The following is a 24,546-nucleotide window of genomic DNA, read 5'->3' on the forward strand; positions in this document are numbered from 1 at the left end:
TGGATTCCATTCAACCATTCTATTTAAGTTTTTTTTTTAAATTCATAAAATCATAGAAGCAGAATTTAACACTAACGTGATAGTGACATTTATTGATTTAAAAGTAAATTAGAAAACAATTTTCTAAATAATCAGTCAGTCTTGGTGAAAAAATATACATATTTAGTCAACTCAACCGGTTGTCAGTGCAAAACCAATACCAAAACCAAAACAACCAAACATGATTCACTCACTTCTCTCCTTTTTCTGGGAATGCTTGTCTGAATCGACACTCTTCGAGATGCTGGTGCTGGTACTGATGCTGGTACTGGTAGTACTGGTACCACTACCACTGCTACTGGGCAATGGTTTCACCTTGACCCGATAGAAACGAGTCCCTCGGGAAACCTTGTACCGGTTCTCATCCTTCCTGGCGTGGCAGTAGTCTTTGTCTACCACCAACCCGATACAGTGGATGATTTTAGGAGCCTTGCCCGGCTGAAGTTGGGTTAAATTGAAAGCCGGATAGCTGTCAGCATGCAGGAAGAATAAAACTGGAGCGTTCTGAAGATGAACAAGAAATGAAAATTAAATTAAGAAACCAGAATCTTAAAATCGCAAATTACCTGTACGATTGTGTATTGATCGTAAGTGCCGTTATAAACGACCATCACAGTATCCCCCTTTGAGCAGGAGTGAATCGAAATTCCACCGCCGACTTTATTGTGCTGCTTTTCTAGTTCTTTTACCAACTGTTGCTTTTCCTTCTCCAAAAACTCGACCCGTTCTTTGAAGTTCATTTGGTTTGAACACAGCTCTGGATCAGTCAACGACTGGATTGTTTCTTTGAACCGTTGGTTTTCGCGTATCAAAAGCGCTTCCTTCTCCCGAAGCTCGTCTAACTGTCGCTCTTTTTCCTCCAGAATGCGTTTGTAGATGTCGGAACTTCCGGTTGGTGTACCCGGAGAACTGGCCATAGAGCGTTGCTGTGGCCTCAACGTCACAGAAGTTGCCTCCCAACGTTGGCGTTCTTCCTCGATAGCAAATCGTATTGCACGTTCTTTCTCGCGATTGAAGTCTTCCCTAGCTTGCGCTAACAGTTGCTCATGACTAGCGATGTCAATCATATCGGGTTTTTCAATCTTCTCTAGGCTAGTGTCCGAAGGAGACCTATCCATACTGGTCATCAACTTATAACGACAGCGCAGCGATTCGATTTCAGTTTTGTGCTTGTGTTCTAACTGTTCAATAGCTTCTTGAATAGCTTTTTTCTTGTCTACATCAACATCGCTCAGCTGTTTTTCCAATTTACTAACAACTTGCTTCATTTCTGCGATCTTTTGATCTAACTCTTTCTTCTCGCACTCGTACTTGGAAACTGTTTCGATATGACTTGCCTTCATCATTGAGTTATCCGAGCGCAATGACTGAATCTCGTCATCCTTGCTATGGATGCTTTTTCGCAGATCATTCATTTCCAGCTCGTGATCGACGGTTAGCTGTTGGATGGTTTCACGTTCTCGATTGCGTGCCTCTTCCTGGATTTCCGCCCAGCATCGATTGATCGTTTCCAATTTCTTACGGAATTCAGCCTGGCCGGCTTCGTTTTCCGCCTTTAGCGACTGTAGCTGTTCCCTGAGAAACGCTATTGATGATTGAGACAGACGGTAAACGTTAAGCAGAATCGCCTTCAGTTTTTCCACTTCCAACCGGGTGGTACCAAGATTTTCCTGTGAACAAACAAACTTGGTTAGTCGAAAAGGCCTGATTAAGTAATAATGTACAAAAAAGTGGAATAAGTAGCATTATGGGTGATACAGTTTTCGCCATAGCATCTATGGTCTTTTGTTACCTCAACGGCAATGTTTTTTAAACAACAAAATAAACCTATTTACCGATTGTTATTAGTTTTTATTGTCCATGCGTCATTCGATATGCTAAGCAATGCTAAGATCCTGTTTTATTCTTAGGGACTTGGACAATTTGGAAAGTTCATAATACTTAAACTGGTTTGAAACATTGAGATTTTTTTCAAATTGCATTATTTTGAAAATATGTTATAAATTTTGTCTAAACACTGTCCACATTTAAAAATCAGTATTGCAGTAAACAGTACAAAATCATAAACAGAAAAAGCCTTTGCCCCACTGAAACCTTCAAAAATAAACGAAACTAAGTGAGTACCAGGTCGCATTTCAAATCAGTACATTACATTGCATTGTTTAAAAGGCAATGAACGGATAAAGGGTTTTTCTATGCAGTTACTAACTGAAAGAGAATGCCCAGCAAAATTCCTTCGAATTCTCGTTTTCAAATCATTCTCTTGTGCTGCTAAGATATAAGCTGAGAAATCAAAAACAATGGGGTGTCCCCATCGTGCAATCGAATGTACCTGAAGCAGCAGAATGATGGTTTCCTCATCATAGCTGCCCGTCATATTCTGCCTAATCTGTATCATTTCCAATTGAATCTGCCGTTGCACGAGCGAATCGTTGGCCCCGCTGTTATGAGTTGTACTCGACGGTAGCGATTCGTCGATGTAAAATTCAGAGTTGATAAACTCATCATCACAACCATCCATACATAAATTAACTGTGTTACCAGTTGCCGGGTCGTGTGAATCGGAACGATCTTCGGTTCCAGAGGAAGAACCCAACGAAGCTTTTTTGCCGAAATTTCTGCGACGCATTTTGGCGGCGTTGTTATCAGCTGATACTGTGCCATTGGTAGATATTAGCGATGGCAAAACACTACCACTGCCTTGGGGTGAATAGTCGGAAATCAAATAGTTTTCCTCCGGTTGCTCCAATATTGGAGAACCACCAGAACAGTACTGACCGTTACTGAAATCATGTTTATGACTACAGACCTTATGGTGACAGCTTTTTTTAGGCAAAGTCATTTTTCTCGTTTGTTGATTAGTTTCTGATTGATTATTTTTCAACGAATGGTCGGTATCAGTTAAATTACTGCAAGTGTTAGTAGTGGTAGTATTTTTTATAGATCGCACCTCTGTCAATGTTTCGGCGCTCGTTAGCAGGACCTTTTCCATAGATGTAGCGATGCTGCAGACGTTCACGGATTTTGCTCGGGACTTACGGCGGCGATCTATCGGACTTTGGCCGACTTTTTCAAACTCCTCAGTATCGGTTTCGGATTCGCATCCCCTGTGGAACGTGAAAAATTGTTAGTAAATCGTAATCAATTTTTAAATACTAAACTCACTCTTTAATCGGTGGTTGTGCTTGGGTAGAGGAATCCGCAGGTTTCTCCTCGTTGACTGTCGACGAAGTGGCCTCTTGGGCCAACTCGGTTTGGATCTCGCTTATTTTGCTTTGGTTTCCATCTACCGATCTAGATGAAAAGAAATCTATCACAGAATCTAAATTCGGCAGTTGGATCTTTTCCGTAAGCTCTGGCAGGAAGCGGGATAGTTCGGTTAAATCTGAAACGGTAGCTCAGTATGAATATGAGATAACAATTTCCACATAGCGAAAATACCAACCAAGCTTAGTCAAAGCCGGTAGACTAGAATCGAAGATGGAGGGAGCCTGAATTGCGTAGGCTGGAGGCATGTCATCCATACCCGGGAACAGGGTGCTAAGAAAGTGACCCTCAAACTGAGCTCTAAAATCATGTCTACGCATAACCTCCTCGTTGTAGATGGCCATCAGCCGACAGGCTAAATCGGAAGCCCACTGTGTAAAAAATAAAATAGAAGTCAACTTAGCTGAAAGCACAAAAGTTATCTGGACATATTTCCATTACTTACTCTAAGAAATGAATCCGAAAACATTCTTCGACGAACGACCTCCGTTACGGCACTAACGTACATGCATGGCGCCATATGGATCTGTTCAATTATTCCCAGATGCTTCTGGAGCCGTTTGAGACAGGTGTGATAAAACAATAAACTATTGTCAATTTCGTACACTCTTGTCTCGATGTGAATTATGTATCTGAAATCAAATAAATATGAATTCATTAGCATCAGCATCGTTTGCATTGAAATCGAAAACTTACTGTAACCGCTTGAACAAATTAGTTCCCAGCTCGCTTTTACATTGAGAACATCGGCGACGAATGTCTCTAAGACTTTTATGATTTTGCAACATTACCAGCAGTTGGCTTCGATGAGATGCGCACAGGTCTGGCAGAACCGAGGTATCACCCAATTTGTTGGCTCTATCCTGATTATGCTGAAACGATTGGGCCAGCTCGTTCTGTTCCTGCATAAATTTCTTGGCAGTAACCATAAGCCCATCCAGTCCATAAAGACGCTCTTCTATTCCTTTGATTTCTTTCATATCCTCCTAGAGAAAGATAAAACCATATGAATACCAAACTGTCTCTAACAAAGCTTGACCTTCTTACCCTTTGGGACAAATCAACAGCTTTGTCGATATTTTCTTTTAAGTTTCCCATGGTGGCTTTCTCGAACTGTTCCAAACCACGCATACACTCCTCAGCCATTCGTTTCAAAGTTTTCTGGCCCTCGGATGCCGAGATCCAATCTAGCAGGGAAATGCATTTCCGAGTTTCCTTATCCTGCACTTCTCTATCTCCATCAGCAGTGGCAGCTATTAGGACTTGTTCCGTTTCAGTTTGTTTACCTTCGCTCGGTTCGACCACATCTAGCGGGGGAACATTTCCACTTCCGGCACTGGTACTCGTAACATCGGTGTTGCTGGCCGTCTTATTGCTTCCAGTTGAGGTACTAGCTATGTTACTTGCATCGGCGTACACTTCATCAAAAGCACCAAACGGCCTAGAACCTGCGTTCTCCATCAAATTCTGCAGGATTGGAATCTCCGATAGCTGCTTCAAGTCTTGGTCAAAGCTGGAAGGAGGCATACGGAAACGTTAAATTTAAAACTAGAATTTACAATGTTTTTTTTCTGAAGATAATGTTTTAACAATAAGAAAAAAAATGAAACATCAGAAATTTCAATGATGTCTAGGATTTAAAAAAAAATCTTTGTTGTGAGAAAAATCTGCCTCCATTTGTTCTATATTTTTGGTACAGTGCTTCGATGTTTACAAATGATTGTACAAATTAAATACTTATTGGGTTTTACATTGTTTTACACGGGTATTATGTAATACTGAGACCTGAGACCTATAAATTTGGTCCTGAGACATGAAACCTGAGACCTCACACAATAGACTTGACACCTGAGCCTGATACTTGAGACCTGTGACCTGAGGCGTATTATGGAATTGAATAAGTGGAAAATTGCCGGAAAACTGAGACCTGACAGCTTAAATTTGATTCCTAAGACCTGATACATGGGATATGAACACTTTGACATGAGACATTACAGCGGAGACACTTCTTACTTCTTATGCGTCATTACTTATTTCTAACTTTTCACATCTCACTTTCCTTTTTTTACGTCTCACTTTGAATGTGCTACGTCCCATGTGCCACTTGTTTTTTACGTCTCATGTCTCGAGTCTACAGTTTAAGGGTCAAAGTTTCCATGTCTCATGTTTTATATCTCAATCTCAGGACTTGAGTCTTCAGTTTCATGCTTTATATCTGACGTCTCATGTCTCAGATCTCAGCTCTTATGGCTTATGTCTAATGTTCCAGGTCTTAGGTCTCACCTTGAAAGCTTCAGATCGAAGCTTCTTTCAACTAACGAAATTCCTTTAAAATAAAATCGCGAAAACCGTGAAAATACCGTGCCGTTCTAAATGCAAAAAAAAAATCTGAAAAATCCTTGGTGTATTCTCATGCAAGTAAACAGAAAAACACATGGGATTCGCTAAGAGGTAAAAATATGTAACTCACGCTTCCAAAATTTCCACATGCTCCTTGTATCGCAGCCGGTGCTCCTCGTACCGTTGGTAGAAATTCCCGACTCGTTCCCGGAACTCGGCCACCACGTCTTCCATGTTGGCCACCACCGCAGCCCAGCCTTGCTGTTGCAGGTGCTGTTCGTGTACCAGGGTTTCGCACATCTTGACTTCTTCCTTGGCCATTTCGTAGATCTGCTGAGCAAGCTGAGCCCGCGTCACAACCGTATTATACGTAGCCGGCAGTTCGAGGCACTTGTCCACCTGGGCCTTGAGGTCGTTATCTAAGAGGAATGGAAAAAGAAAACACAGGAGAAAATCAGTACGTTTGTCCGGTGATTTAAGAGTTCAAGATTAACGAACCAGTTTCTATACTAGGCCAGGGAGGAGGCTGATTTTTGCCGTCCGACACAGAGGTGCTGAACATGAAGATCGGATTGGTATCGGTTCCTGCGGTGTAGTTACAGACCCGGTTGCTGTCCTGCAGCACCGCACCACCGCTCACCAGCAGAACGATTGTGTTACAGGGAATAGCATGGTGCCGTTCAATGGTTTCTTTCAATGAGCTGACGCTGGGAAAGATAGATAGCTTGTCAGTTTTCAATGGGTAAAAAGAGGCTTACAAACAGGCAATACTTTTCTAACGCCTTGCTCATCTCGAAAGTCAGCATCCGACCCGAATCGACGTGAAACACGTACAGCATGGTGAAGAATCAAACCGCAGTAGCAGCTTTCCGTCGTTTGGACAATCCTACTCCTCGACGAAAGGTCTCCAAGAACTACCAGTGGTGCCGCATTGACCTCGTGTCCAGTTCTGTGAGATGAGGGTGGTTTATTTGCAGTTCCAATAATCGAAAGCACCTTTACACATTCGTTGTGTATCCCCTATTAGCAGAAAACTAGGGGCTCCTGAATTCCCGAAATAAGCTTACCCCCCCGGATAAAAGCGAATACCTAATAGTTGGAAAGCAACTATCTGGATGTCGGAGCCCACTCGGCGATCTCGTGAACTTTTGCTCGTTGCCTCGACTATATTTTTGTAAAGCTAAGATTTGCTTGCTTTCGTTCTGGCCGCCGTACTTCAGCAATTGCATTATCACACTAAATATATGTATTGTATATACATGAGGCAACCATCATTAAAGAAATACACGAATTGTATTTGCTTCCCCTTGTCCCCTTTTTATATTTACACGTTTTGTCTTTTCCCCCTTTTTTCTCTTATCGGTGCACTATTGTGGCGTCAGATTATCTGTAACGAGAATACCATAAAGAGAGATGCATTAGTAATCGGACAAACTCGAACGACTGCTTGCTGCCAACTTTCAGCATCAGGCAACGACGACCAGCTGGTGCGGTGTGTATCAGTTTCGTACTCCCGGAGGCAAACATTTGCGATAGTTGATCGATGTGGCGACGCGATAAAGGTGAACTACATATTCCTCACTTCATTTGCTTTTAAACCATATCAGTAACGTGATATACTCGTGGAAACAACAAATAGTTTATTCTGTTACTAGCTATATAGAACCAAAAAACGGTCTAATGTAAACAAATTAAAATATTTGAAGGGGTTAGAAAACAAAAGTAAAGCTCCAAAATAACAAAAAAGGATGCAAGATATCGATGCATCGATTCTCCAAACAAATCGTTAAAATGGCTTATTTATCTTACTTAAAAAATATAATTTTCTTGAAGATCTTGTCTATTGATTAACTTTTTTTTTAAATTTTACAGTGATTATCTAACCTACCTACATGGCGTAGAAAAACGGGTGAAATCTTGATTGCAATTCTCTTTTTAACGAATTTAAAAAAAAAAATGGGTACTGGCATGAACTACAAATTTTTGAGAATGCGAAGACGTAATAAACGCAACATTTAAAAAATGTAAAGCATCTTTCTACGCTTGCGTGTTTTGATATTTCAATACGTATCTCAAAACTACAAGTAATTCAACAAGGCCAAGTTTGTGGAATTCGGATCAATGGTTAGCAAGTTATAGCTGTTTGAACTTTAAGGACCGTCTTGTTTTGACGCTGAACTTTAAAGTGTTAAGTGTTGAAGGCCCATGCTGAATACCGAGGGATGAATGACCCCACCCAAGTAACAATTTTAGCTTTATTATGGTCAGTAAAATTTCGTTTGGACTATAGCATTAATCTTCATTAAAAGCCAAAGCGCATTCTATAACATCACCTGGACTCTAATAAAGCCAAGGCCCTACCCTAGAAACGTCATCATGACATACATTGTTAGTCATCAATGTTGGTCACCAAAGCTTTTAAAAAGCTATTATTGATTGATGGGAAATAGGCCTGAAAAAATATTTTCCAATGCTTGCATTGTGAATCCATCAACGTGGCGTCATTTTGTGCCCTTCGATTTTGCAACCAACATGGCGTTAGTCAACTCGCAAGCCAACCAATTATACGCTTAGGATAAGTTCCTAATTTTTGAGTTGTTAATCCTTAGTACAGTATAGTAAATGAGGACAGACATTTTAAATTAAAACGGATTGGTTGTTAATCACCCGTGGAATAAATCATGAGTTGAAGTCAAATTTCGTTGTCTGACGCCATCTTGAAATCCCCCTGAGCTTCAAAATTCTACAAATGACTAAAAACCACACGAAAGCTTTACAATATTGGTATTCGTTGAAAGCGTTAAACTAGAAGAACCAGACCCTGATTGTTTTTGGCAACCCGCTCGAACATTTTGTGTTGTCAAAACGAACGATTTTTTCCCAACATTGTTTTTATTTAGTACTACATTTTTTATCATGTTTTTGATGCATTTAGCACTTTTCGTGTTTTGTCGATAGTTTTTGTTTTTTGCCATATTTGCTATTTATGTCATTGTATTATGTCTATCATGCTAATATGTCTAAATTGTATTGGTCCTATTATAGCGAAAACTATAAGGTAATGTTGTTTCTGTTATTTGTTTGATTTAGGGACATGTGCCAAAATCGGATGTTGCCAAAATCGAATGTTGCCAAAAACGATCGGAGTCTGTATTGTGGTTGTTTTGTGCGATTTTGAGTCACTTACAGCATTTCAGAGTAAAGCGAAAAGAGAAAATCGACTTCTACTCGTTTAGCCCTTTCACACAATACCAATATTGTTGGGGTTTCATACGATTGTAAGTCATATACAACATTTTGAAGTTCAGCGGAAACCGCCATCTTGAATTTGGATGGCGTCAAATAACGAACTTCGACTTTTACTGGTTCATCTCTTTCAACTAATACCCATATTGTAAGTGTTTGAGGTGATTTTCAGTCATTTACAGCATTTTCAAGTTGAGTGGTAGCCACCATCTTGGAATTTAAGATGGCGACGGACAACGAAATTCGACTTCTACTCGTTTATTACTTTCACCTAATAACAATATTAAGAATGTTGCATGATATTTTCAGTAATTTACAGTTTTGAAAATAACAGCGGAAGCCGCCATCTTGTATTAATGATTGCGTCAAGCAACAAATTTTGTTCCTCCTATTTGAACCCTTTTACTTAATACTCATATTGTAGAGTTATTCATTCCACTTCCGGTTATTCGAAGTTTTCATAGATTTTTATAATTTTTTATTATTTTAACTCAAAATCAACACACAGAACTTATCAAAAATGTGTAAAAATGGGGATTCCAATTCAAATATGTGCTATCTAATCTGAGCGTGTCCTGTTTTGACATCTTGATCGAGAACTGTCACTAAGTTTTAAGGCGGTTTAATAATCAGGCACTGAGTGCTATTATAGAACATGCAAAAGAAAGCTTGGAGCAATCTTCTAAGTTTGTATTTTGTTATAGTTTAAACATAGCATTCCTAACTCTTTCTAAATAACTAAAACAGTATGTTTAATAGAAGATTTATGAGCGTTTTCAAAACTTTCTGAAAACAGATTATCGATTCATGAATATATGCATTTTGCATGACCATTATAAAACCATCATAAAACGAGCTGCACAAAAAAAAAGCCATAATAAAACCATAATAAAACATCGAAAATGTTACAGTTACTGTCTTCGGGTGAAATATTTGTCTCAACTTAGGCCTTAAGAATATCAACCATAAAAAACAATCAGCTAGTGATGAAAGAAGTTATTGATGAAAAAACAGTATTTTTCGTTCCTTCCGGGCAAAATACCTCAAAATTTTATTCACGTTTGAGACTCAAACAACTCCACCCTATGGTCAGATCTTCCTGAAACTTGGCATGTGACTGTGTACTGCGGTTCGTTAAATTATGAAAAACTACAAAAAATACTATTATGGTAAAGGAGCCATTACTTCTTCAATTTTCAACCGGTTTTGATAAATAACCACTTGGAATCTTTGTTTTAAATTGACATTCAAGCGCAAAAGAAAATCAGATTTTTTAAATGCTACCATCGAGTCTAAAATTTTCGTTGAAACAAAATTTTCTCTAAAAATGCGTTTTTTATAATTTTTTTTCTCATAAAATCACTAATATCAACAATACTGTTGGTCAAACGCAAAAACAGTGTACAGATGATCGATAGAAAATTTATTCACCTTCAATATGCAAAAGAGGGATTTTAAATTACTGTTATGCCGTCCGAGATATTTTAATCTTAGTACAAGAACTTTTTTATTGTTTCCGAAATTTCATATTTGGAGCATAACTCAAAAACGGTTCTACTGAGATTTTTTTGAATTTCATTTAGCGCCCGATTTCACATTAGAAATGACCTTCAGTTTAATGAGTTTAAAAATGCTGTAAACTAGTGTTATTGGAGTCTGCACGAAGGAAAATATCGCAAGTCACGTTACGTGATTTGCTGCCATATTATTACTTTCTAATGTTTAATATATTTTTCTAAATGAAAAAAAAATCAAACAAAGTATTTTGTCCCTTAATTTCCCAGAAATTTTAAACGTTAACCGCATTGTGTTACATCACGTTCACCATGCTAAATGTCTTGTTCTACATATTCCAAGAAATCCAAGGTATTCAAAACTTTTATTAGATCTGTTCTGGCTACTATAATCTCAAGTTGAACAATAAATTGGAGAAATGAGTTCCTCTTCATTACTAAAAATCTATAGTTTCGGCATCAAACTTGTAAGAAGTGGTAAGGAATTTCAGGGGTTTAAGTATGAGAAATTCAAGATTGCTACACCTGGTTCTAGTTCAGTTCATCGATGTTTTTTTTTATTATGTGAATCAAATTTTCGGAGAAGTTCATATTTATCTAATTGAGATATGAAATTCCATCATATCAGAGCTTCGACATAATGTTTTAAATACATTTAATTAAATTTTCGGACGTTTACATGCTATTTTGATATCATGCACTTAAGGCTCCTACCTCCTTCCCCGCCCACTTTATCAGGAGTCTTCTCATTGGTTAATATTAAATTCAACTGTATAAATTGTCAACAAATAATCTTAGAAGCGATATTTGATAAATCTGCATTTCATATGTATGTAACTTTACGTAATATTATCAACATAAAGACAACCACCATGATGAAAATTTCGTATAAGTTCAGAACAAATTATTCTTGTAAGTCTTTTTATTTCAAAGTATACTAAAAGAGACCGTTTCCAACAAAAAATGAAAATCATTAGGGACACTCTTGCGTAGAACGGTAGTCAAAAACCTATATTTAAGATGAGCGTATTCTAGGTTAGGGTAACCATATCCTGCAACGCCAAAAAGAGTACATTGAAAAAAAAGTCAAAATTATAAAGACGAACACCATTTATTCAAAAACTATGATGTTTCAGGTTATTCAAATACCGTCAATTTGTTGCAAGACTTTTGACATACATGACAAATGCACAGTATTTTAAGTTGGATTACTCAAAGTTTGAATAAATAACTGCATTTTTAAAAGAGTTTTTCGTATAGGCGGTTTTTTTTATTCTTTAGAAGATTATCGCTGATTCGTGCGCTTTTAAGAAAATTGTAGTTATGCATATTACCAACTGTCCGGAAGTTCATTCAGGGTGGCCAGCGGATGTCCATAATAAAATTCCCGGTTTTCCTGATCAAGATTTTAATCAATTTTCCTGTTTCAACATACCCAGATAAACACTTTCTATACCGTAGAAAAGACATTTTACAATTTTTTAAGATGAAAGAAAATGAATCGTATTTAAATTTCAAAATTTTATTCTAAATTCAATTGCTAACACAGGTTTACAAAATTTACCCTTTCTGAAGAGTCAAGATTAAAGAAATGTTTTCTATTTGAGGCGCTGGTTCTAAGCAATAAACTTTTTTCAGCTAAAGAGTTGGTTGAGATTTTGTTGACCTTTGAAAATACATTTTTTCATTACTTTTTTTAGAAAAACTAAACAACATTCGAAGGATTTCAAAATTTTAGATGTTTTGTCACATAAAATTTATTGAAAATCGTGAATTGTATTGATTCTGTAAAACACGGAAGTTTCGTAGACATTTAAAAGAATTTTACGCCAAAACTAAGGCATTGTTTTATGAGATTCATAACATCTAGGAAAAATCTGAATCTTCGAGGGCAACATAAGTTTATAGAAATCGTAAGACCTTTTGATCCAAAGGGGAATAATTTCGAGAAAACACGCATTTAAGATGTGAGGTTTGGTTATTTTCCGTATATTTTAAAAATACTTTTTTTTTTCGAATGTTAACATATAAAAATAAAATTCTTGAAATCTGAAAAAACCACAAAATATAGTTTGAAATATGAATAAAAGATTGACGGTGTTAAGTCAAAATCTAACATTTTTGCACTTATAACCTTTTGACTTCTGAAGGCCTCATATAGATTTATTAGCTCATCAATTGTCAATATCGATTTTACTCAGAACTGATGAGGTTTAGAGCTTCTAAACGACATGTTACTTAAAATAGAAGTGATTGAGAAATCTCGAATTTAGGATTAAAAAATTCAATGTAATTTGAAAAAAGAATTTTAATTTCTAATTTCTATTCTAAGTTTCTAACTTTAAAATCTAGGTTAATTTTATTGATTTGATTTGTTTTTCAAAAGTTTATCTTTTCCACAAAAATTCTCAAAACAGACTCTGATTTTGAAGCTGAAATTTTAGTCTGATTTTTTACTCAAAAAACTCCCCTTAAACCTGAATTCTGCATATGAATTCTTCATCTGCATTTTGAGTCATACTTCTGTATAAATAATACAAATTTCAATCCGATCTCTTAATTCAAATTTTCTACCTGAACTTTGAATTCAAATCGAAGATAAGAATCTGAATTCTGGAACTCATATCAAAATTTTGAACATAAATTCAGTGTGATAGTTTTTCGGCAAACAGTCTAATTAGCCCACAACGACTTTTTATTTATCATTCCAACGTTTCAATCCTTGATCGATCCTTGGAATCATACGTAATAGTCGTTTTTGTTAAACTGCTGACCAAAAAGGTATACCAATAATCCATTGAAAGTCGACAAATCACATATGAATATTATTTCTGAATCTCGTATTTGAATGTTTGATAAAAGGTCAAAATTCTATTTTTTATTTAATTATTTGAAACAGGTTTTCTCTCATGGCTGGTTATTTCTAATACTTACAGAAAAAACTCAACAAAAACATCCAACTCCATCTCTTGTTGAATCATAACAGAACAAAATTGACCAAATTGTATCTAAAGCTTCTGAAAAAAACTATTTTGATTAACTTTCCTATTAAGTATGTAAGTATATGAGGAGGAAAAATGATTTTTTTTGGTGACAGTTTTTCCCGGTTTTGAATTCAAATTCCCGGTTATTTCCCGGTTTTCCCGGTGCTATTTTCAATTCCCGGTTTTTTCCCGGTTATCCCGGTTTTCCCGGTTCACTGACCACCCTGTATTGCATACTCAAAGGCGCTAATTTAGAACGAATCCCGTTTAAAATCGTGAATGTACTCGGGATTCCTTCTATTGATAGCCATCCTTTGAAACATTCAACAAATGAACCAAAACTGAAGTGCTGTACAACGAATGCATAAAAAGTTGGATCTTTTGTATTCACAAGAATGTACAGTACATGTACTCTTAAAAGAGTACGTATGGTATCCCTATTCTAGGTTAACAGTGGTGTACCACAAGGGAGTCACTCGGAACCCCTTCTTTTCATCACTGTAAAGAACGAGTTTCCCGGAGTGTTGCGTGACGTGTATGTTTTGATATAAGCAGATGATCTGAGGATGTTCCTTCCAGTTCGAAAGGAGGATTGCTTGACTCTGCAAAACGCGCTATACAAGTTTTCTGAGTGCTGCACTGCCGTTCTAAGCAAGATTGCCCCATGTGGAAAAACGTGCAAACGAGAAAAACGCGATTGATATATTAGCTATATTTCCAATTTTTCTCTCAAACTAAAAATTCACCGACAGTTTTTTTCGTAGTGAACAGTTCAAGTTTTTCATTTCACAATGTTTTCTGCCAAAAAAATTACATTTCCTACAAAAACAAAACAGCAAATTAGAGCCAAAAATGCTTCGTGTGACACTTTTGCGTAGAATCAGAACGCATGCCGATGCTAGTTCTACGAAAAACTGTCACACGGCTACAATTTTTCTATCATTAAAAGCTCGCGAACTTTATTTTTTTCCCAAAAACTCATGCTAAGCCGTAATTTTAGAAATACGTTCCTCTTTGTTTATAAAAAATGTATAGTTGAGTATGGATCCTGTAAGTAGTGCCTACCGAAAAGTGTTTAGTGAAAATTTCTCTGAATAAAACACTCAAGGCTTCTCGCTCTTCCTCTGCCCTCTATTTTAGTGTTCTTTTCAGTGAATAACATTCAATTCAACAGTTTGAACTCATCTTAAGACTATTTTTTGATAACATTTTTCATAGAATTTTCTCTAGTGTGACATTCTTGCGTAGAACTGTCAACATAGAGACAACCACCTTGATGAAAATTTCGTATAAATTCAGAACAAAGTATACTTGTTTGTGTTTTTATTCGAAAGTGAACACTAAAAGAGACCGTTTCCAGCAAAAAAGTGGAAATGACCCAAAAGTCACATGGGACATTCTTGCTTAGAACGGCAGTGCAGCTCTTTTGGATTGAAAATGAATGCTTCAAAATGTAGCACGATAACCTTTTTTCGGAAGATGAATAACATCTTGCATGAATATCGTTTCGAATGCAGCAGTATCATTCCTAGAAAATCGTCAGTGAAGGACCTAGGCGTTGAGTTGGATGCGAAACTCAGTTTTTCAAAATATATCGATCAAGTCGTTGCTAAAGCAAACTCCATGTACGGTATGGTAAGCAGGATTTATCACGAGCTGGACAATCCTTACACCATTGTGTAGTCACCAACTTGTAGTCCAAGTCCATCACAGATGACAACTAACACCTCCCCTCACTGGAAAGTCGGGTGGTTTCCCTCGGGACTGAAGTGATCTATAAAGTTTGCGGAATAATGATTGGGCATGAGACGGGAAAATATACATATACGAATAAAATCCAGAATCAGGTTCATTTTATTAAACCAGGGTTTAAGGATTACCTTTGGGTCATCTAGTGTAACCACCGACCCAATTCATCCTCGTTCCTTCTGTGCTGCCAGTTGACAAGAGAGTTTCTCCGAGACAAGAAGTACGATTTTACGCTGGTAAATGTTGCCTTCCATCGTACCTAACTTTGCAATGAAATCTGACTTCCCTTTGCCTTCTTTCGAGCAATGTTGCTCATTGCACATTGCTCGATAGAAAGCTACGTCTTGATAAAGTAGTGAATATATAGCGTATCTTTTCGAGGAGAGACGGCGTGAACTTTCCTGGTTTTTTAGAGCAGATTGCAACCTCATAATCTCTCAGTACATTAAACAGGTGAGCAGCCGGAAAACTCGATCGTTTTTGAGGTTGTTTTTCCCAAAATTGAAAGTGTTAGTCATCCAGCAGTTTTTTTTTGATTTACTGTTAGTTTTTTTTTTATGTCAACTTTAAAGTAAATTTCGGACGTTTACTGAAATCATCCAGAAAACTTTACTGTTGTTCACCAACCTTCCGTCCAATTAATACGTTAAAGTTTTACTGATCATCTTCGAAATGGTTCGTATTGATCTTGAAACTAGAAAGAAATTTCTGCACACTTGGTGCGCTGAAAGGATGTTACCTACAACCAAATCACAAGCGTAAACAATATCATCGACAAATATGGCAACGTGTCGTTCTTGAAGGATCTGCCTAGATGCCGGAGAAAACCTGGTTCCAGTCAGCCCCAGTTGGATGCTAAAGGTGTCACTCATATCAAAGGTAACCGATCGGTATCAATGGGTGATATGGCTAAAAAACTCAAAACCAGCATTGCGATGATTCAGAGAATCAAGGGCAGGAACTCCTTGAAGACGTACAAGAAGCGGAAGGCACCTAAAAATCAGAAGAGCAACAATCTCGATCAAAAACAAGGGCACGCAAACAGGTGCATCTTAATGGACGACTAAACCTACGTCAAACAGGATTCAAGAGCGCTTCCCGGGCCACAATTCTACACGAAATCGATGGACGAGGAGGTGGATGATGCCGACTGCACGATTGCGATAGAAAAATGTGGGCAGAAGGTTCTAGTATGGCAAGCTATTTGTACCTGTGCACCCAAAATTCAGCCTCTGTGCCAAGGGCGTGTAGTCAATTACATAGCATCATTGGTACAAGAAGATAACGCGACCGGTGCTGATTCGATTTGCTCCCACCGGCATTAATCTCCCAAGTTAACCGAATTGCGTATGTCTGAAAGAAACAAAATAAAAACGCTTTCACGTCCCTCCCTATCGCATCACAAGACGAAGAAGGATGGAAATAAATACCGGCCAACACCAGACAGCCAGCGAACCGAGCACTGTGCGTGTGAATGTAGCAAAAGCAACAACAAAAACATCCTTCTAATTCAATCCCTTCAATCCACCGGCAAACAACCACGGCCAAGCTGTGCGTGTGTATGCAGTAAAAGCAACAAAAAATACATTGCTTCAATTCACCGCCAAAAAACCACTGGCCAAGCTGCCCGGCTTTAGCAGCTGTGTATATGTAGCGTGTGTATGTAATAGCAGGCAGTAAGCAAAGCACAGTTCTCATTCAATGGGTTTCCCGTTCCTTCACTCCCGTTCCCTTTCCCGTTTCCATCGCAAGACAAAGGACTACCTTGAAAGGCGGCCAAACGCCGGGAAGCCACCGTTGTGCGATTTTTTGTGATTGTACGGTGGCAGAAAGCCTATGACAAATATCCCTCTTCCTGCATGAAGCTCAAATAGCACACTGGTTAGGATGTCGGACTTGCAAGATGATAAAAATGATGATTTGAGTTCGACTCTCACTACGGGCGCTGTAGTTGGGGAAAAGTTCATATAACGCCCCATGTGGCTAATACGCGCCACCTTTGTTTTGAAGAATCTGGAACATTTTAAGCCTGCAAAATATTACCAATTTGTTTTAAATGCTGTGATTGGTCATGGCAAGTATGAATTTTTCCTTAAAATGCCCCTGTGTCGTGATAATTTCACAATTTAGGTTTTTTATCATTTTGATCTAAATTTTAAAACACTTTCAATAAGGTGTCACCATGCAGAGAAAAACGAATAAGACAATATTTTCTGACACATCGATACAGGAGAATCTAAACTATGATTTTATGCTAAAAAATCATACTGAATTCGCAAAGGTATGCTTTTTATGGGTATGTTCTATCACGGCCCATGCGCTCGTTATAACGCGCCAATCGTAGTAGGCTGAAAATAGCATTAATTTTTCAAAAAGGCCAATTTTCATTGAAAATTAACAAAAAGTATAAAACCATATTTTGAGCGTTAATTCAGCCCAAAAAATCTACTTCTCATTTTTTTTCAAAATTTTGATTAGTCCATTTTGATTTTCTTTTCAGCCAAAGTGTCTGTAAGTATTGGTGTGTTTTTCGTCTTCGGCTGCTTTCGGGTGTGTTCGGCTGCTAGGCGCATATTGAATACACAGCGGCGCGTATTTGCAACACAGTTTTGTTCTGTGACTTTGAATATGGTTTTTAAAAATCAAGTTTTTGAAGCAACTATAGCAATTTGAGTAATAAAATATTATAGGAATTTGTATAAAACACTTTTCTTCAACGATTGCACCCATTTACAACACAATTTGTACGTGGAATACATAGAAAATCAGCGATTCGCTTAGGTGGCGCATAATAGCGCATGTTCCCCTTTATACTTTTATTTTCTTGTTTCTGGGATGAATTATCCAATAGGAAGGAAATCCCATAAAATGTTTTTCTTGTTTCGCTTGAATGTAGTGGTCATGCATCATTTTGGTTGGGAGCCGAGTCCTTATGCCAGTTACGGTTTTTCAAACATATCATCTTCGGCACAGTGCACATTTCAGCGCATTATCGGCACAGAGATTTGCTAAAAAGGCATTGGATTTCTGCAACCTCTTCTATGGGTGTGGTTTGCGGTCAAGTATTTTCTTCACGAAAGGATTGCTGCCCTTCTATAAAAAGCATCAGTGTCTCCCTATCTTCTGGCCGGATTTGGCATCTGCACATAACGCCAAGCCTGTACTGCAGTGGCTTTCAGACAATAACATCCAATACGTCGATTAAAACATCAATCCACCAAATTGTCCAGATCTTCGACCGATTGAACGATACTGGGCGATTGTGAAGAGGATCTTTAGAAGAAGAGGACAGTTTCTCAAAGCATGGAAGAATTTGAGAAAAATTGGAAGGCAGCATCCAGGAAATGCACAAAAGATACTGTGAAAAACCTGGTGGAAGGCATTTTATCAAAACTGCGATCATTCTTTATAACATATTTTTTGACTTATGTTAACCATGATATTGTTTCTAATCATACTGACCTTCAATAAACCGAATAGGAAAAATAAAAATAATTCGTTCGTTCGTACTGCAAGTTTTCCGCTTGTGGGACGAACCAAGCTAGGTGTGACGGTAGCTACAATTCTATCTGTACTTACCACCGCAAGGTAGTAGGCCCGTGAGGAACAACACGATGAAATGTGATGAAAAGTTTTTCAAATTAAAATTTCCCTTCCGCTCATTTTCAACATCTTTCACCTTATTCTAATCTTCTATCCGTCTATAATCTTTCAATTCTTAAATATTCTTTCTCAAAGAATATAAAATTTCAGCGATAAAGCCGATAAAATAATTTCATACAATAAATTTATAAATTACTATAAATACGGTATACGTATACGGTGATTAACTCTTCATTTAAAAAATAATAAACTTATTTCATTTTTATTCACACAAAAATGTTGCTAAAGAGTTTTTGATACAGTCCTTGAAGAAAATAAATCAGTGAACAATGATGCAGAACATCAATCTAGCTGTACGAAATGTATAGCGCCCAGGGATGAAGAGATAGACATTTGATGTCTTCAGCAACTTTGTTCAGTTTTACATGGAGCAGATTCTAATACCGAAAATTTCGCCCCACCGATAGCGAAATAAAAATGCTAACTTGTTTTGTTTTTCAAATAAGGGCTTTGATATCTTCAACAAAGTTGTTTATCTGATCAAAATACATAAGTTTGTTGAATATATCAAAGTCCTATCACATCATCCTCAGGAGTTACAGTCAAAGTAAAAAAAAATCTCTTGAAAAAACAGTTTTTTTTAACCTGACACGTTGTAGATTGGATAAAATGGTTAGCTGTCTTTGAAACAAAATTGTAACAAGCCACAATCTACAATTGTCTCATACATCATGATGGGTTTAGAAGTTGCTGAAGCCCTATAAAAAGCATTTAGTGTATTTCATTGGCAATTTTGGAAGGCTCGTCCATCAAAAAGTGCACATTTTCGCAACACCCCCTTTTTATGATCATATAACACTTGTGTACGAAGAATTGTTGACATTATTATGTGGACTCATTATCCTCAAGCTAATATAATTAATTAATTAATTGGTTTTATTTTTCGTGCCATATACATCAGAAACTGTAGAAGACTATGTCACTAGTAACTAATTGCAGAAAATCTGATTAATTTTGAACAGGTTCCACGATCGAATGATCAATTTACAAAGAAACTGTACTGTTAGATAATTTTATTCACTGTTTTTTCCTTCCTGCAGATTAAACATTTGGCTAAACAAGTTAATAAACTTATCCTAGAAATGGGTTCCAAGATTTGTTGTAAGAACACTTGTTTTCCAAAAACTGTCATCAGATAAGAAACAGTTCTACAACGGTACAAGGAAATCGGAATCATCCAAGAAACCATGAATCATCCTTGCTGTGCTTTCAAGTTTGTCCCACAGGTACAATTCATATGTATCGACAATGTATTTATTACACATTGAAAACTTTTTTTGTTCGATTTAAACACTCTAGATTATTGGCGATACATGAAGCTCGCAGCAAATTGCACAGAACTTGTGATTGAACTTTTCCTTGATTTCCCTAGCGAAAGGATACTCATTTGCCCTGCTTCATATCACTTAATGAAATGTTAAACAGTTCTTCCAATTCACAGGAAAATTGGAACACGCGACACGACACAGTTATACTTCTTCGGCTGGCCGGCCGATCGACCAACTAATGACTAAACTAGTCGAACCGATTCCATCGTAGCTCTAGAAATAAATCACCTGATTGTCATTCTAACGCACCTTTCGCGACCACCTCTAGTTATCCATCGAAGTTACATATCACACGACGGCGTCAACGTTCGCCAATCAAACACGCCAAGCGCCCGCAGACCAGATTCCTGTTGGCCTTGACCTGGGGCAGTTTACTTCCTCAAGAGTTAAAGCCTCTCGGCCCAAATAATCGCCCGATCTATAAATGTTCGAAACTATACACACAAATTTAAACACACATCAACGATCATCGGCGGCGAACGGAGAACCAAACTAGATAAGAATACTTTTTGTTTTCGGATCCATATCACACATGCCCGTTTCGAAAATTACCGCTCGCCGGCAACTCGTCGTCGATTTATTCTCTGACAACGCTGACTGGTGAATGGCCAACGTTCTAGAGCGTTTCCTAGCCATCGCACACGTTTATTTTGAACTTTGTTGGTAGACGTAGATAGAAACGATGAATGACGTATCAATTCCGCAGTCCAGCGACGTCGATGTCGGCTAGCTCTAGCAGCCACTCATCGAATGGCCCGTGGCGTCTTCAAATCGCGTCAGACGAGCAGACAAACCGACAAAGCTAAAGCCCTAGCAGACGACGACGACAACAACAACAGAAGATCGTTGCAAGCTGCGTCGAAAATTGTGTTTTTTACCTCAACAAAAAGGTAGCTCAGCTATGATCCTTCTCGTTTTCTGCGTTTTACCTGAAAAATCGACTGCATCCAATGATGAGCAATAACTAAGCCGGATCCAGTGCATTTAGGCGATGCACAAACTTTTCCGACCAAACCAACACACCCACCACTCTGTAGGGCATCTCATTCACGAAAACAAACCCGGGCCGTAGTGGTTCCCTAACTCTTTGTCCTGCTGACAAAAACAACGTGGAAACTTGGATGTGGAAGAAAAACAATAACTCAACCTAGACGGAGGATTACAGCAGAAAAAGCAGCAGCAGTAGCCGGCAAATACGGCTCGAGTGCTTAGTAATATGTGGCTCATACACGCTCGAGTTTGTTGACATAGCTTTGTATCATACGAGCAGAGTATTGCAAAAAAAACTTATTGGTCTGCTTTATGAATGATCACATTTGACAACCTGTTTGCCTATCTGAAACGTAATTTACAATTTAGGTCACACAGTAATTGAAAGAAACCGGGAAGAGTTCGGTATTTAATGTACCAAAAAAAATCTAAAATTATGATATTTTCGGTAAACGATTTATTTTTTCATCAATTTCACTCAAAGTTCACATTCGACTGAAACTTTTACGAATCCAAGAATTCAGACTAAAGGCTCCTGGAGTCTCAAATATGTTCATAAACAATTCGGGTTTCGAAAAGGTCGCGGTCAAACTCGTTCCATGTGTTTGCAATTGTTAAGTTTAGATCATCATTTTTTTTGAAGAGAACGGGAAATAGATAGGGTAATATGAAAATAAAAAGAATTATCGAAAAAGTTAAATAGCTTTTAGGAAAAGGTATAAAGCTTGCTTCATTTGGAATTGGAAAAAACTTTTGCTCATATTGTGGCGCTCCTGTTGGACAGATTTGGAAGGTTCTTGGCGCCCACGTGTCGGGAGTTTTGTCAGCTTCACGTATGTATTTCTGACATTCCGCCTATCGACTGTACTTTGTAAACAATCAACATGGAAGCCGGAAAAAGGGAAAAAAATTGTGCACAGTTATTTGGAAAATCCGTTGTGGTCTGTATCTAGGCTAGCTTAACAGCTGAAATTGCCCAGAAATACCGTATGACGGGTTATCAAACGGTAACATTGAAGACGATTCGGAACCTGGAGCCAATCGTCGGAGTGGAACTGTCGACCGGAAACTGCGTGGTAAGATTTTGAAGACGATTAAGAGGAATTTCTATCTGTCGGACTGTGATTTGGCCAGAAAATCGGTGCTACCTAAAGTACCGTGAGAAGAATTCGACTCCGGGAAGGAATCAAGTCGTATAGAGCTAGCAAACAGCTTTACGATCAGGTGCTGACCAAGTTCGACAGGTGTCTTCTGATGGACGATGAAACCTTTGTCAAGGCTGACTTAGGGCAAATCCCAGATCAAAAATTTTACTTGGCAACGGCTCAGGGGGATGTTTCAGCCAAATTTAAATTTGTTTTTATCGACAAATTTGCACGAAAATTTATGGCCGTAGGAACAAGGGGGGTTTTGGGGGTTAAACCCCCCCCCCCCCCCCCCCCATGAGGGTCCAAAAAAGCAAGCGAGGTATTCTACTCTGCACTCAAAATTTTAAATTCATAATCAAATTATGGGCTTGTGATATAGCTCAGTTGGCAAGTCTGTTGTCTCCTGAGCCGATGTCCGCGAGTTCGAGCCCAAGAGTAAACATCGAACACAGTTGTACCGGATAGTTTCTCAATAACGTTCCGCCAACTGTAACGTTGATAAAGTCGCGAATGCATGCATAAAGATGGTAAAACGACTATAATCGAAACAAAAAAAAAAATAATCAAATTATGCTAATAGAGCAAAGATGTTCAAGAGTAACTATCTGAACTAAAAACTAATACGGCAACCTCAAACATCCATTTCAAGTTCAAAATTCTGGTACAGTTTTTCAAAATTTTCTGACCTGATCATAGAATAAGGTTGTCAGATTTTTTTTCAGCACGTATCCAGGCTGTTTTATATACAAACCTGGCAAAATCCGGGTATCTGACTTCAAAATTGTCGCCCAAATCCAGGCAAAACATAGGAATTGCACATTAAAAAAAAACTTAAAAAACCTTTCATGATAATTTTTTGAAACTTGCTCAAAAATTTTGGACGCATAAATAAAAAAAAATTACAACACAATTTGTTTATTTTTTTTATTTTTATTTAAGAATGAGAATAAAAACAAACCCGTGCAAAATTTTGCTTTTCCAATGAAATCTTGGCCATCATGAAATCTTGGCTTATCATAGAAATTCAGGTCTGAATATTAAATTTTAAATTAAACCCATTTTAGAGGTTTTGGTCCATATTCCTATAACCAAAATTGTATTTTTACATATTTTCGTATTTCGATTTTGTATCAAGTTTAGGATTCTTGATTTTCAGATTGAATAATCATAAGAAATTAGGAATGAAAAGCTGCTTTGAAATCTTTGTTCGAATTAGGTTTTGCATTTCATATCATATTTGAATCATGTTTTTCGAAAATCAAATGCATTTTCAATATTTTGATAATAGTTTTCCGAATATGGAAAAAGAAGAAATTTGTTTTATATTCAAATTCGAAGTTCTTAAACTTTATTTGAACACAAAATTCATACATTTAAAGCTTCTAAGTGGCGATCCAAAATTGAAAAACAGATTCTGATTCATCATTCGAAATTCACATTTCAAATCAGATTCATAAAACAGTCAGGGCTCTGAGATTTGGGTCATGAAATTCTGATCTGGAATTAAGATTCGTATTTTTTGTACATTTCGAAAATCGCACTGAAATTCGGCAGAAGGGATGAATCATCCTAAAGGATGAAAAATCCTGGAAAAAAATAGAAATTCGGAAACAGAATAAAAATTTTTGAATTTAGGTTTAGAATTCAGATTTAAAATTCAGAAAAAGATTTAGCTCGTAAATGATTTTTTTCAATCAACATAAAATTGTAAAAAAATTCAAGAGAACATAAACTCAAAAACTTGCTTGTTAATTCAATTTCCAGATTCCAAAGTTTTTAATCAGAATAAGTTTGCACACACAATTCAGCTGAAAATCACAAATATAAAGTAGAATTTGAGTTAATTTTCTAGTTGTTGATTCATGCAAAATATCTCTTATTATATATAAAAAAAAATTATCCACAGGATTTTCCAACATGTACCTGATCTTCATCTAAAAAATCTGCATTTTTTTTTTTCGGTGTATTGTTTAGCATTATTAATATTCAGCTTTTTTCAAAGCCAAATTTCAAACTTAAATCATAAATTTAGTTCAAGTCGGCATCAAGCAAATTTGATTCGAAAATTTTTCATCTCTTACTGTTTTTTTTTTTTTTTGGAAAATTTTATTTATTTTCAGCAAAGGTTAGAATCTTCAGGGTTGCTAGCGATTTTTCGTTTTGGAATTCCAAAGGTTCCCGGGTTTTCCCAGGTTTTCTCCCGGTTATAAATGCTGATTTTTCCGAATCAGCTTCAAATTTCTACTAATTGTATCCCAAAACTTGTTAAACGGTTAGA

General features: G+C 37.3%; 1 protein-coding gene across 8 annotated transcripts in view; it reads right to left on the reverse strand.

Moving 5' to 3' along the window:
- Nucleotides 1–24,546, reverse strand: part of LOC129745400 (RB1-inducible coiled-coil protein 1) — a 76,630-nt gene that overhangs the window by 31,843 nt on the left and 20,241 nt on the right. For 6 of the 8 annotated variants that reach the window (XM_055738465.1, XM_055738463.1, XM_055738458.1 and 3 more), the window contains exons 2-12: nucleotides 6,418–7,033; nucleotides 6,145–6,353; nucleotides 5,777–6,065; nucleotides 4,354–4,819; nucleotides 4,003–4,292; nucleotides 3,752–3,938; nucleotides 3,485–3,677; nucleotides 3,205–3,424; nucleotides 2,990–3,146; nucleotides 606–1,709; nucleotides 234–543 (exon numbers count right to left, since the gene is read on the reverse strand). In XM_055738465.1, the coding sequence (XP_055594440.1) occupies nucleotides 234–543; nucleotides 606–1,709; nucleotides 2,990–3,146; nucleotides 3,205–3,424; nucleotides 3,485–3,677; nucleotides 3,752–3,938; nucleotides 4,003–4,292; nucleotides 4,354–4,819; nucleotides 5,777–6,065; nucleotides 6,145–6,353; nucleotides 6,418–6,485 (3,493 nt within the window). In that variant the 5' untranslated portion in view covers nucleotides 6,486–7,033. Of the gene's footprint in view, nucleotides 1–233; nucleotides 544–605; nucleotides 1,710–2,989; nucleotides 3,147–3,204; nucleotides 3,425–3,484; nucleotides 3,678–3,751; nucleotides 3,939–4,002; nucleotides 4,293–4,353; nucleotides 4,820–5,776; nucleotides 6,066–6,144; nucleotides 6,354–6,417; nucleotides 7,034–20,379; nucleotides 20,590–24,546 lie in introns of those variants that run through there. The other 2 variants (XM_055738462.1, XM_055738460.1) reach the window with 2 other exon arrangements.

This window comes from Uranotaenia lowii, chromosome 2, assembly GCF_029784155.1.
Source record: "Uranotaenia lowii strain MFRU-FL chromosome 2, ASM2978415v1, whole genome shotgun sequence".
NCBI lineage: Eukaryota > Metazoa > Arthropoda > Insecta > Diptera > Culicidae > Uranotaenia > Uranotaenia lowii.